The sequence below is a fragment of the Acanthaster planci genome, linkage group LG02 (genome assembly GCF_054643075.1).
Source record: "Acanthaster planci isolate LZ-2023a linkage group LG02, COTS_SCS, whole genome shotgun sequence".
NCBI classification, from domain to species: domain Eukaryota; kingdom Metazoa; phylum Echinodermata; class Asteroidea; order Valvatida; family Acanthasteridae; genus Acanthaster; species Acanthaster planci.
The window spans coordinates 28,414,319-28,429,866 of NC_141778.1; the positions used below are offsets into that span (position 1 = coordinate 28,414,319).

A 15,548-nucleotide genomic window follows, 5' to 3' on the forward strand; every position below is an offset into this window, starting at 1 on the left:
CTCATATTGAAGGCTAGGTATGGTCATCCAGCTCAAGACTATCTTCCTCATGGAAGAACATTATTAATCATGAGGTTTATTGTTCAGAAGACTAGTACATTGGAAGAGAAAAAGCTTACATCCTATTACATGTAAATTCTACTTGATGTAAGATGAATAATGTACTCTTTCACTAGAAATCTCTATACATTGGGGAACACTAAGGAAGCAAGTTGGCAATTGTTGAGAATCATTCATCATACGTTTCATTATTGTCATTCCTAGTATATTCAATTTGAGGTTATGGGAATGGATAGGTGTGTGAGGGGGAGGGGTTGAGGAAGCAAGGATCAACTATGGGTGTAATATTAAAACCAAGTAGATATAAAATGGAAAGCTATGAGGACAACCACAGAAGATGTAGGCCTACAAACATCGGCATCACCAGGGGCGAGGGGATCAGTATTCCTATTGGGGGAAAACTTAGGGAAAAGGGCAGGAAATGAAAAGAGGAAAGGGAATGAAAACTGCCAGTCTACATGAATATACATGTACCTCAGAATGGACACACTGTTGATGGTTTGTTAGTCTACTACTTTGAAGCAGTAATATAGTGGTACTGCTCAATGCTTCAATCTCCTCTTCCCCCCCCCAGTAAAAAGAGCTACACACATTTCTGGTGATACCATGGACAGACAGATTACAATGACAACCAAAAACAAACCAATAGCAGCAGAAGATGGAGAAGTAAAAAACTAGAGTGAATTTTTAAAAATTCCTAATCCAAATTATGTAAATTGCCAGAGAAATGAGACATTAACAATGAGCTATCACATCATCAAAGAACTGCCCTCCTTCCTGTCCATCCTGTCAGGGTTTTACCCTTCACTTTTTGGGGATATTGCCCTCCTACCTGGATTGCTCTCATTCAATCTCTTCAGCTGCTGGATCCGTGATCTGACCCCAGGCTTGCGGAAGATGCCCACTGCCTCAGCAGATGTTCGCCGCAGGAATCGCATGGCATACAGAATGCTCTGTGGAAGTGGAAGGCCTGTGGTCTGCAGGATGTGCAGGAGAGGTACACCAAAGATGTTGCGATCCTTGTAGTCTGGACTCTTGATACGTTTCATGAAGCGCGGCATCATCCTGTACAGATATAAGATTACACATTAGTGTTAACAGTTGATTGAAATCAAGGCTCATCAAGGCATCTTGACACCCACTGGTAAGTTTAAAGAAAAAAATCATCAATCGCTACTTTGTCTTTTGTTGTAACTTAATACTCTGTCATCTGTCAAAGGTGCCCACCATTTTGTACACAGCTGGGAGACAACTACAACCAGGCACTGGTGAACACTCTCACTGGCAGTTGACTGATCAAAGTCGTAATTACTGAATGGTCCTTCAGTGGAATAACGCAATGGTCTGTTCACTGGGTGCAGGTTTCAGCACACAGGCCAAAACAGATGGCAAATTAAGCAAGAAATCAATTCTATCAAGGAATCGCTGGAAGTCGGGTGGGGGAGGGGAAGAAAGTCTGTGGAAGAAATTCGTTTCTTACCAGCTCCATCCACTTCTGTGTGTTACAGAATGCCTTTCCATCAGGGATGTTAGCTTCAGGAGTGACAACTTCCGGAGGATCAGTAACTGGCTTACAGAAAGCCCAGAGATCTGAAATGGCCTGAAAAATTGAATCCTAACACTTAATTGTGCTTTTATCATGTACTATTAAAAAGAATAACAACTGCAGATGACTTTGTTGGTGGGATCAGAATGGAATCAGGTCTCTGACCTAGGCTACATGTACACGGGAGACCTACTAAAGTCACCAGGCTTTAAATCCTGGATGGATATAAATTTTTTACACCAGAGTTCAACGATTTTGGTTAATGTGCAGGCAGAGATCTACATAAATGTATGTTAGCTTGTTTTATCAGTTCACAAAATTGCAGGTGAAGTCAGCATCTGTACATGTAGGCCTACAATTTGTACATGTGTAGGTTCTGATACAGATGTCTAACCAATACAAATCATTGAGTCATGTCAGGAAAGCTTCAAAAATAAGGACAGCTTCCCATTAAAGAATGCTTCAACCATCAAATCAGTAAAACTATGACAGCTGAGTCTTTTTTGCCTCTATGGCAACAAATTTTGTTCTACCATATGCACTTTTGGGCTTGTTCATCAAGGAATAATGAAATGAGGAACGAGTTCAGGGTTTTAGACAAATGAATGCCCATCTGTAGGCCTGGATAAGTGGGACGCACTTTATCAGCCAAATTCAGAATCATTCCCGATTTAAGTTGGAAATTATACATAATTCTCACATGAACTCCGTAAAATACAGTAGTATCTTGTAACTAAATGTAAGTCAAAATGTACATGTAAGCATTCTGGGAAATCCTTATAAGTACTGTCAAGCTATCAAATGCCACATCAATTTTATCACTTTCTGGCCAGAACAATTTATCTAGACTTGAAATGTCCAGGAAATATGATTTGATTATTGCAAAGATTAAATGACTTAGTCAATGCTTATTAAATTAAGTCCACTTAAAAACACAGTTGATGATCAGAGGTATTAAATAGAGGACATTCTTTCCAATATCCTGAATGTCAACCACTACAGAGCCCCTTTAACTTATCAGACAGACAAATCAGTGGAGTTAATAGTTGGTGTGGTCTTGGTAAGCCCTTACCTTGAATTAAGGCTTGGTCGATGAGACTTCTGGAAACTGTGCCATCTGATTCTTGGCCTTTTGCCACTGCAGACAGAAAACAGACACAAAGTCTAACCATCTGGGTAATCCAACCAATGCCTGCTTTGGCTCCCCCCATGCAGACTTCACTCTTAAACAACGTGTAATTTGTGGGAAATAAGTATTTCTTTTTGTCATTGAAATAAGAGGTTAGCTTGGTGAAGATCCCAGTTGGCAACTGTTTCAGCATTTCTAATGGCCAAATAAGGTACTTGGAGGGTCCACAAAGATACATCACAAAGCCAACAGAACATTTGCACATAACAAACATAAAGATTAATGGCATTCTTGCTGAATAGTAGAATGTCAGAGATGAGTCACGTTGAATGTGACATTTTCAGCACATCAACCAATCAGTCCTGGTATTACTGTCTTGAAATTTATGTTCCCTACGTGTTAACATACAGCATCCTCACACCAATGCTGACAATTGTATCAAGTAGAAAAGTCAGTGAGTCAGTGCCAATTTTGCCAGATTAAGTCAGGATCAGTGGTGCTAGGGCTCATAAGTCTTGGCTACATCTGGTTAGGGTGAGTTTCAGAAGTAGAGATTGTCTATTTAGAGGGGTTCTAGAAGGGCAAGATAGGCAACTAGTTGAATGTTATCCACCATTTTGGAGATATTTCAGGGTAAATGTTCACACATTTCAATCTAAGATAGTTTCAAGCTGTGTTTTGCAGCCTGAATAGAGAACAACGGAGAAATTATCACTACAAGGACAAAGGGTGTGACTGCACTTGCAAATACTTAACATAATTGATGTATATTTGGTGCCAGGGATAATATACTGATTGGTGCAAGCAGGGTGCAAGGCACCACGGGCAATGCTGATGTCCAGACTGTAATGAGTCCAGAGACAAAAAGACCAGTATTGACAGAGCAGCTTCCTTCCAACCACTTACTGTAGCCAGGCAACTGCAGGCTGCCTGCCGCCTCAGTAACTGATTGATGAGTGAGACACCCTGACATGATCAAGGATGTGCAACCAATGCTATTAACTACTGAGAGCTGACACAGCATCCCTAGTAATGAATTCTCCCATTAAGCAATTACCCATATGAAGACATGATACTAATACAGTGACATTATAGGAGCATTTGATGATGTACACAGGAACAGCCTATGGAAACTATTTCCACCATCATGCAAATGGTGCCTGGGTTTACAGATTGCACAAAGAGTTTGCATACAGTGTGTTACAAGAAAAAGCCTCTAATGAATATCTGTTTCTGGCTCATTCTTATTTGAAACCACTCACGAATAACACATGGCTGGCCCTTTTTCAGTCCAATCAACTATGAATTTAATGGAGAAACAGGTACAAACTGAAAATTTACTGTACATTTCACACTTACATGTACAGCTGTATGTAGCAACTGATGTATCCATGCTACATGTACATGTATATGTACATGTATGTACAAGCACAGCAGCAAGTTCTTTTGATATCAGAGACCTCACAAACTGATAACTTATCTGGAATACTAATCCTGTTTATTTGCAAGCAAATCTCCTCTAATTAAACATGAAATGGGACTTGGTTCAAATATTGGCACACTCATGACAATGCATACCCTTACTAAAGAGCATTCTAATCCACTTGTTTTTATCTAATTCTTGTCGATTCTCAAACTTCTGCATTTATGAAAAAAAAAGCATTGCTTTTTTCTAACAACTACCTGAAATTGAAGGATTGAAGGATCAAAATGTCTGCAAAGAATTCTAATTTCCTTGAAAATCAACCATTGTACCGATGTCATCAGTACCAGTCACTCACAAGCCACGTGGATACCAGAGATCTATGGGATTTGTGGGAACAAGGTGTGACAACAAACCCACAGTCCTAGGGGTACCAAGACGATTTCAAGCATGGGCGTCAATCTTTATTTTTCTGTGAGAGCTTCATCAGCACCCTCTATTGCCCCAATGCCTCAACATTTTTGTGGGCAGCTCGATCTTTTACACAGGGCGATAGATCCCACTGAGATTGATGTTGAACAATGATAGCAGATTATGGATACAAAATTGTTTGTTGTCAGCTTATAATCATAATAAAGCTGGTCTAGTCCCAAGACTCAATAACGTGCGTATGCAACTGTCTGCACAATCCCACCCTGTAGGAGGGGAAAAAAAAGCCGCATAGCTGTCTCAATTCCAGAACATCAGTCTGACCAGAGAAAAATGATCTTTCTTTTTGGCCTTAGCATGAAATGCAGTCTATTCACACCAGGCTTGTTTTAATGGTTGGCATTTAATGTGTATAGAATCCTAGTGAGCCATAATTAAAGTTCAGCTCTACGTTTTGACACATTAGGTACATGTTACAGCAAAAGGTTAGTTTTGCTCAGTGGATGGATAAGTGAGGTTTCACCGTCATTTCATTTTCAGAAAACCAGACTGAGAAAAAATTGCCATTATAAGAATGGTATTGCTGATTTTCCAATATTTCTTTTTTTTTCAAAATGTATTGTATGGTGATGATAAATTGTAACATCATCAACCACAACTTCAAAGTCCAACAAACACAAAGAAAGCCAATTTTTTCATTGGATGGATGAGTAATTATTCATGTTGGATAAGTGTCTCCAAGTTACTGATTCCTGATGATGACCTCAGTACCTGCATATACAGCTGCCCTAGTAAAAATCCTATTACTGTCTCATTTCATGGTTGCATGCAGCTGGCACTATACACAATGAATTGGCATCTGGGCCCACTTTCACTTGTCTGCGTTGCATGAGTCAAAGTTTAAGCAGGAAAAAAAAGACAGAAAACCAATCATCCTCAATGCTCATCAAGGACACAGTGCCTGACTCTCATCACCAGCTCAACACACTTCTGTGTAGTTCCATAGTTCATATTTAGAATGGCACAGATAATGTATTTCATCCAAGACCAGTCACTTTATCAATCTAGACTGGTGAAAAGCACTTGGGCATTCCAAGAACTGAAAATAAGAGTTACACGTAAACCAGTACAAGCCTCTTGCGAATGACGTCAGTTGTCAAAGGCTGTGTTCACACTGGACTTTTTTGTCAAATTTCCCGGGATGATGGTTTAATACTTTTTCTATTTTTAGTCCAGTGTAGACATTCCGGGAAGTTTTCCTCTCATTTACTTTAACTGAGCCACGCGGTCATTTCTACCGGCCAACTTCTGCCCAGGAAAAATTACCGAGACACTTTCCTGAGAAGGAAAGTCTAGTGCAGACAGTGCGAGTCAGCAAAAGCATGGGAAAGTGGCCCAGTAGAGCCGGCTTTAGCACAGCGACAGCTGCATACAGGGAACTACCATGCACATTGCACGTTTCGCCATGGTATAGCATGTGGTGAATAATTCCTGTAAATTGTTTCCCCTTTTGGTCGCAATCATTGCACATTGTCATTGACACCATTGGAAGATTAACTGGTGTTAAGAGTGCACCATTTCATTGACACCATTGGAAGATTAACTGGTGTTAAGAGTGCACCATTTCATTGACACCATTGGAAGATTAACTGGTGTTAAGAGTGCACCATTTCATTGACACCATTGGAAGATTAACTGGTGTTAAGAGTGCACCATTTCATTGACACCATTGGAAGAGTAACTGGTGTTAAGAGTGCACCATTTCATTGACACCATTGGAAGAGTAACTGGTGTTAAGAGTGCACCATTTCATTGACACCATTGGAAGAGTAACTGGTGTTAAGAGTGCACCATTTCATTGACACCATTGGAAGAGTAACTGGTGTTAAGAGTGCACCATTTCCAGATGATAACAAGGATGGTAACATTGTGTCTAAGGACGAAAATAAATGCAGAAAGGTCACACAAAGCGCCCTCAGAAGTCATTGCACTGCCAGCCAGGTTACTTGTCCCAGGGTTTCTGTAAAATTTTCCTGTGTCAAAAGTCCAAGTGTGGACAGACAATCGTCACATTTGACCATTTTTTTTTCCCCATTGACTCCGTAAAACCCATGGGAAAAAAACTCCAGTGCAAACACGGCTAAAGAGATACTAACTTTTCCTGTGCATTCCCCTAATCTGGAGCCGTCATTAGTTCATGCCATTTTTAAAAGTTCATTAATAATTCTTGCTGTCACATCTTTGTGTACAAGTATAATTTGTGTATAAATAAAAAAGGCTACATCTCATCTCTTGAGATGTCTCAAATAATAATACCACTCTACCCACAGCCTTGAATCTTGGAATGAGGTACAATTCCATACTACTCTGCGCACTACTTCTGGCAAAAATCCAATCGAAATGGAAAGTCATCACAATCTCCCTAAACACAAAACTCATCACACACACCGCTGTTGTTGGCTTATTTGTTCAATTTTTCATGTCCATTATCACACTTTTAAACACTTCTCTCCAGCCAACAAGAAGTAGTCAACAACCTCCTCTGTTGTGACAGGACAAGGTGAAGCCTGGCACAGTCAGAGATGTCCTTTCCCAACTGAAAGTGACTTTTGTTATTGTGCACATCCATTATTGGATCTTTACTCTGCAGTCTGTGACCACTTCCACTGCTGTAGGTCTAACTGAATGGAGTGGGTATTTTACTACAATCCAAGACATGCACTAACAAACTGGTGGTTGTTTTTGTTGTTGTGCATGCCCATTAATGGATTTTGTGACTTTCTACAGCAGTCAATGACCACCTGTCATGTTCTCTTGAAGAAAAAGAGGTTACTGGTGGTCAGTTTATTTTTAGCTAGAGAAAAGAACTTTCTCTGCTGTCAAATGACCAGCTATTCCTCAGTGATGTGACTCATCTGTGGTGGCCCTTGGACATACACTTACAAAGACCTCAACCACCTTGAATTAATTGGTTGACATAAAAGTGACCACATAAAACCACTAACTGGAAAAAAAAAACTGTGTGATACAAGCTGGTCATCCCTCACACATTTGAGGAAACCTCTATCAACAGTGAGCAATATGCTATTATAAGACTGATTGAGAAATGTGAATAGTCAAGGATAAAACACAGATACCCGGAATGATAAGGGACTCACTCACAACAGGAAGCACTTGACAATGGCAACTTGTCACTTCCTGTGCCTTGTGTTGAAAAGTGACAACAGTTAGCATGATGAAAACCCGTTTTGACAGTTTTGTATCCCAACAAATGCTTATGAAGTTATGTCCTGTACAATAAGGAATAGACTTGTCATAAACTAAAAAAACAAAGTTTGATGAGCAAATGATGAGAGAAATAAACACGTGTTTCCAGGCAAGGCTCCCCCTGCACTCATCAAATATTTTTACTCTTCTGCATATTCTGCAAAACTGGGGACAGCCCTATCAAATCACACGCATGTTCAGAACTTAGTTGAAAGCTGACATAAAACTATATCTATGGACATTCTGCTCTTGAAGTCCTCTGAGCTGACCTTGTGACTTCTCCTTCCTATGGGTGTCAATGAACATTTTTTTTGCCTCTGTGGTATATTTCATCAGTCTTTTTTTGGGGGGGGGCAGAAAAGCCCAAAATAGCAGAGAACATTTTGTGCCACCCTCCTGTTGATGTCTGTCTACTTTTGTTCCTTACAGCAGTGCATGCCAAATATAAACAGCCTTCCTGGTTGGACTTTTCAGTGGGGGATGCTGTGGTTATGAGCATGCTAAGAAATCAGCTGGAAATGATGGGCCTGTCATAATACACAATGCAGGGCAAGTGGACAGACTGGTTATGTAAGTCCATTACACATGATGACTCACAGATTGTAAGTAAACAGTGTGAACCTTCCAAGGATAAACCATGAGGGGGTGGTGGCTAGGAACACAGGAAATCCATCCCTGTGTATATTTCTCAGCAGTAGATTCTCCCATTTAACAGCATAATAATGACACTAAGTACTTGTTCCTTGGAAATCTTCTTTGATTACACATCATATGTTAGCTTCAGGATTGATAAGTATTCCTTTGTTTACCAAGAAGTTTTTTAATAATGGTAAATCTTTGAAATGAACACACCAATCAAAGAGACGGGAAATGTTACAACCTAAAGCTAATAGTATACACGTATTCCTAGTACTTCAGGAGGGTCAACAGGCAAAGTATTTGGAAGTAATAGCATACAGAATAGTATTCTTATTTTGTTGCTCCATGTAACACATACAGGTCAGCTTTAGTATGGTGAAGGAGATCTACACTCATGGTCTTGCTTGTAATAATAGTACAATTGAGAGGCAGGAACAACTTGAATGGCCTACATCATCCTATAGGAAGGAGGATGCAGGATCACAGGATTCCAGTCATTAGGCTGGCAGCTGCAGTATCAGTATTTACCAGGTCAATGACCCCGTTAACTAATAAATGGTGCACTCTTGAGACCTCACAAATGCAATTCCCTGTTAAACTTCCAACACAGATATGTAGTTCAAACACACTGCAAACAACGGTAATGCCTAGGCACTGTTGCATGGATCCCTACAATAAATAACTTCACTGAAAATCTCCTGTTGACTGCAATACAAGTTACTTGCTATGTGAGGAATGGATTAGGGTCAGCCATGTAGATGTACATGTATGAACAGAAACGGCAATTTTTGGATCATTTGAATGCATAAAATATGCACTTATGTTGACAGTAACTTTGGTCAATATTGCTACAAGAAACTAGTTCTGACACTGTTTTTCTTGGAACTTCATGTTTCTGTGTGCATACATGTACACTCCTAAAGCATACTTTAAGACAAGGAAGGATTTTAAAACAGAGATTCTCTTTGTTATATAGAGTGAAATTTGAGTGTGTCACCATTTTATGATAGAAAGGGCCCCTATTGCCGTGAAGATTTTCCTCTAATAAAGTTTGCCTCTGACAGTACGAGAGGTTTCCTTTGTGTAAAGTGAACATGGATTCCTTTGTCACATAATGTCTGCTTAAACAGTCCCAAATCCTCTGATTTCAATATGACTTTACATACATACTGGGGGTAAGGGTTACAACATGTCTTGCTTACCTGCTACTAGGTCGTGTGAGTGAATTCCCCACGCCTGAGTCCCTCCTTTCTCTCATGGTAGTCGGCATATTGGTCATATCTAAACTTTCATCACTGGGTCCAATCATCATATCACCCTCACTGGTCACACTCATGGCCATGGTGGTGGTGGGGGTGGTATCCTGACTGGTGGCTAAGATGCTGTCTCCGAGGTCCTTGTGGGAGCTCGACTGATTGAGATGGGGGGACGGCAAAGGTGATTGAAAGGGTGAGGGAAAGGTGGAAGAGACCGGGGAATACACTGGTGAAGACACTTGGGAGTGGGAGGAGGCTGAAGACAGACTGCCCTCATCTGCACAAGGGGACAGAGAAGAGATAGCATTCATTCAAAAAAGAATCTAAAAGAACAAGCATTTTGTCACGGCACAATTTGTATTCAGAGAGTGTCACGGTTAGTTTTATTTACAGGATAAGGCAAGTAATTTGTTGCTTTGACAATTTTGTTATACTGGAAATTAACAAAAATAGGAGTTGGAAAATGTTTCTCCATGAGCTTCACAAAAGAATACACGTATACATGATGTGGTACAGTGGTGAAATACCTGTTCTCACTGTCTAGTGAGAAAACTTCACTGCAACATGCAAGACCAACAGGAAAGGCCAGCATCAAAGGCACAAGGCAACTAAGTTTACTGAACATAAAGCAGTGGTTGAGAGCTGTAGGATGCCCTATTCACAGATTATCAGAAATTAGAACTACATATACAGTACAACTTCCCCTGCGGATTCTGATCCATGCAACAATACAACAATCTGAGGGTTTCTCTGTATTTTGTTGAGTACATTTCAACTGAAATGCTCCTTGCTCAATGAAATGTCTGATGATGAACTTTGCATTTGCGTCAATTGGGCAGAAACCCCACAATGGCTAAATACACATCATATGACAGTTCAGCTGAATTTGAATGTACTTTGTATGAACTACGCAAACAAAGTATAATAGTTCAAGTACTGCCCGTAACATCACTGGAATTTGAAATATCTCAACTCTAGAGCTGAACTGCAGCTGTTTAGTAAACCATGTTGTTACGATATGGGTAAACATTAACAAAATAGTCACAATAACAATACTTCAAGGATGCCCATTACATGTAGCTATGGTATATTTCAAGGTACCCTACATGTATGTCAGAAAGAGCTCTGCAGAAGAAAAACCACTAAGACTACAAATTTCACAGACCTCACAGCAATTTTTAAGCATTTAGCTGGAGCTGCCTCAGCCAGGAGATGCCAGGCATCCTTTAGTACTCAGACATAAAATCACAATCTCCCAGCAACTGCTCCTTAATTTTTCTGACTATTCTGTTACGTGCTCAAATGAAAGCTAACTTTTTCAAGAGAATTTCAGGCAACGAGATGCCATGGGAAATTTCATGTATCCCTTTCTTCAGGAACAGAAGGGACCCAACATGCAGGCTTTTACATGTAGCACAGAAGCCTTGACCGCACAGTGTTTCCCTACCCTAAGGTGTCAAAGAAACTTTCTAATGAATTCATGTATACCTACCAGTAACACCACAGGACCAAGCTCATGTACATGTATGCAGTGACCTCTATTCCACAGGTCACTTTAATCTTGACCAAATTATAGCCCCACATGGTTGGTGTTATCAGTGACATGATCCATGCATGCAACACAGCAATTAGCCATTTGCAAGTTAAATTTGATTAAAATCTGGCACACTGAGTCATCTTATTTCACATAAACATAACAATTTGAATTCCCCAGACTAAAGACACTGTTGCTATACCTCGTGATTTGGGGCAAGCTATTGCATAGCAACCGTCCTCTCTGAAATGGACAGGTTCCTTTGTGCCCTTCTCGTCCATTGAGAACAATGCATTGTTGCAAGCAATCTCTTATGTAACTAAGCAAAAGCTTGCCCCAAATCACGTGGTATGGCAACAGTGTTTTTATAGTATGGAGAATTCAAATTGTTATGTTCGCATAACTTTAAAGAACTCGGAGTACCAGACTTTATTCAAATTTAACTCGCAAAAGGCTTATTATTGTGGGGCTGGTAAAACATGTACATGTATAGATGTAAAGAGTTTGTATACAACTGGCCTTTAAAAAAGTGGATTATCTTGTAGACAGAATGTTAAAGTGAGAAATACCGGAATTCTAAAGTTCCTTTAAAAAACACACAGGCGAAAAAAGAGACCAACATTCAGGATTAAAGCTGACATAATTAATGACACAGAGAATTACCTATAAAATCTTACTCAATATCATCTCGCTTTGAAAATGTTCTGATCAGAAATAATCATATCTTTTATCTGTTTGGGACCTGAAAAGGTAGACCCTCTTGATTTCTTGCTGGAAAACTGGCCGTTTCTTTCTTGTTGAAAACCTACCTTCCTTCTACCAAAGAACTTATTATAGAACAGTATTATGTTTTAAAATAATCCATAATTGGAGATTGAAAGTAAAAATTACTGTTAAATTTGTTTCAATCAACTTTAAAACTTTCATTTGGATTAAGAATGTTCTTAAAATCTAGTGCTACTGTGAATGATAGCTACATGAATTAAATCTACTTTGTTAAATTGGCACTTATCATGAACTTTCTAACAGAGTCAACAAATACATGTAAATATCTACTACAAACACCGACAATCAAACTGGTAAGAATGTGTCCTGTTCAAATCTTTAAACACTAACTCGACTAACCTCTTCGTAAGTTTTCCTGCATCTCATGCAGACTCTGGTTGATCCCATTTAGCAATTTCTCCAGCTCTGTGTTGATCCCATCCAGTTCAGGGTCTACGCCCTCAAACCTGGTCACATTTTGTACCTGCATGCTACATGGTCGTGTGTCAGGCAGGCTATTGCTGCGAGTCCTTTTGCGCATGATTGGGACAGTCAGGTGGTCATCATCCAAGTTCTTCTCAGCCAAGAGCAGCTGTGTGATGTTGGTCAGGATGTCATGCTTTTCCGTCTCAAACTGAGTCCTGGAGACGGAGGAATGGCTGCGGTGATGAGAGGGATGAGCCTGGTCAGAAGCCATGGTGGACGTTGAAGGAATTGAATGTGGCTGGTCTGCTGTAGACGGCTCTGATCCAATGTTTTTCAGATTGTATATCTGGCGTAGGAATTCGCACTCAGCAATTGCAATCTGGGTGGTTGAGACATGCTCACTGCTGGAATGCACTGTCCTAGGAACATTATCGTAAACACTGTTTGTCCACGGAGAAGCTGTTTGTGCTTGTTTTGGTGATAGTTCTTCACTTGAGCTCCACGGGGCCATTTTGTCTTGGCAAGATTGGCACTGGCAACTGACTGTCCCACTACAACTCAACTTCCTCTCCAGTGTTCCTGGTGAAGATGCAGGGGAAATATCAATTTCTAAAGATCTATCAGGGCTTAGACTGAACAACCTCTCACCCTCATCGTTGTTGTTTCTGACATCTGACAGGGTCAGTTTTTTGGTGATGATGGTCATGTGTGCTTCTTCCAGTTCCCTATAGAAGTGTCTGTCAATCTTCCTACTCATCAATGGAGAGCTGGGCTCAGAGAACACACGCCCCTTTCTCTTCTCAGAGTTTCTCTTTTCTCCCGTTGCTGCCCTCCTGCGCATCGGAGGTGTGAGAGGCATGAAGTGAGGTGGGGTTGATTTGATCTTACAAGCCTCATCCAAATCCACACAGTTGAAGAGCTCTATCTTACGCTTCAATGTTCCTTGGTCATCAATGACTGGTTCACTGATGACAAGTGTCTCCTTATGTTCCTTGCCTCGTTTGCTGCCCCGCTGGCTTGATCCACGCTTCAATTTTAAGCTGTCTAATCGCTTCAGAAAGTTCTTGGCTCCCTTCATACGATCCTTTGAACCCTGCTCCTCCTCGGTTGTCTTTTTCTTCACCGTGATTGGTGAAGAGATCTCAATGATGGCATTTCTTGATCCATCCTCCCCAATAGAGAGCATGGTTGGGGACTGTGGTGGAGTCCTACGAGTTGGGCTCAAACTGTGGTTGCCCAATGAGGTGGAGCAAGTGATCTCGTTAGGGCTTTGCCGCTTGGTACGGTATGTCTTATGGATTACAGCAGGACTGTCAAAGCTGCTTGCACTGGTGTATCCCTCGTTGTCAGTGGTCACCAGACTGTCCCGACTGCTGCTGTCTAGTCGAGTGGCTGGTGTATGTGTAAGGGTTGGGGAGCCCTCAGCAGAGTTGGATCCAACAGTGTCCGGGGAAAGAGGTGGATATCCGTCATCAGTCATGCGACGAGACCACCGCCCACTGCTTCGAGTGTACTTCCACTTGTTGCTGATTGCACATTGGTCCTCTTCATCGGATTCATCACCCTGAAACAACAGAGAAAAGAATAACAGAAATTAACTCCCAATATTTTCCCCTTTAAATCGATTGCCCTCACTTAATATGGTTCAGCACTTTTTTGTTCAAAATCAGCATTCATAATGTCTACACTCTAGGTCAAAAATGATTATCTTATATCAAAAATGATTATTTTACAATTTGAAATATGGTTTTATTCAGTTGGGCAACTACGGATAATGAACTACGAAGATAATTTCCTTATACGCAAACTTAAAGCCCAAGCTTGAAAACATTTGGAAACATACTGGGAAATGTACACAGAGCTAAAGACAAAACGCTAACATGTCCTTCAATGCATGATTGACTGGCAAGCACAACAGTCAAGGTCAGGCAAAATCTAGTCCATTCAGCATGGCAAGCTACCATAAGATGATAAATATGACAACAACCTGCAACAAATAAGCTCTCCACTAACTTGGAAGAGTCATTGCATGGTTATTGTGCAGTGCTGGCTAACCTCACAAGTCAGGAGTGTTTGGAACAACAGAATTTACAAATTACAGAGAGACATTGGTGGATAATGTCCAAATCAAGCAGACCAGGAAATGTTTATGACAGCAAAGTGATAAACTAAGGACCTTGGAAGAACTGAAAAGCTGTTATCAATACAGAGCTGGCCTAGTCTTTAATGATGCACAATAAAGTGAACTCTGGTTATAAGTACTATCATTAAATTTTAGCCATGTCCACTCTTCCTTGAAAATATTTCAAACCTCTCCCCCCCCAAACGAGCAATATGATTAAGGAACACACACCCTTACACAGTGATGCTGTTTACCATGTCTGGCAATTTTAAGAGGTAATAATGATCAGCACCTTTAAGAGTTAAATGTACACTGTCTTTCCCAGTATTTACATTGCAATGGAGAAAGGGGTGTACTAAATAGGCCTAACTGCTCTCTGGATACAGCTGAACAGATGGTAACAACGGAGGTAGTTCTGTCACATACATGAACTGCCTGTTTTATTTGCCTACTTTTTATTTCCACAGGCACATGCAAACATTACAGTGCAACACGGATTCCCTGACAGAACAATGCAAAGATTCCAATTAGAAAGATTTCTGGTTATGTTTAGATTAAAGACGGCATAATGTTTATGCAATGACTGCACCCCTTCTGGAGCTGCAGGGGAGTGTGAAACACAAAAGACAAGCACCAAGGGCACGTTGTTGATGAGTATTCCAAGCAAAAACAAATAATGGGCAGTTGAGACATTCCTCTCAGGCTGTGTATCTTTCTACAGGGCTCCAATACCTAAACATATGGCCAGATTATTTTTAACTCAGGAAGCATCTCTCGCACGGACTTTGCTCTGATGCAATTAAGACACCAAATCATCAGTTGCTAGCAGCAATGTGAATGATTTACTGTCGAGGTAACCTCATCTTTCATGCGTGGATTTTATCGTGTGTGCATGGCGCTGTCTTTCTGGTTAATTTTTAACTGATTTAGATCCATGTTTGATGGTACCATT

General features: G+C 40.5%; 1 protein-coding gene across 7 annotated transcripts in view; it reads right to left on the reverse strand.

Moving 5' to 3' along the window:
* The window catches only part of LOC110977239 (rho GTPase-activating protein 7-like), a 144,356-nt gene that overhangs the window by 12,341 nt on the left and 116,467 nt on the right, over window positions 1-15,548 (reverse strand). For all 7 annotated transcript variants that reach the window (XM_022231180.2, XM_022231179.2, XM_022231182.2 and 4 more), the window contains 5 exons: window positions 12,409-14,038; window positions 9,696-10,026; window positions 2,679-2,744; window positions 1,541-1,660; window positions 893-1,125 (listed from right to left, as the gene is read on the reverse strand). In XM_022231180.2, coding sequence (XP_022086872.2) covers window positions 893-1,125; window positions 1,541-1,660; window positions 2,679-2,744; window positions 9,696-10,026; window positions 12,409-14,038 — 2,380 coding nt within the window. The remainder of the gene's footprint in view (window positions 1-892; window positions 1,126-1,540; window positions 1,661-2,678; window positions 2,745-9,695; window positions 10,027-12,408; window positions 14,039-15,548) is intronic.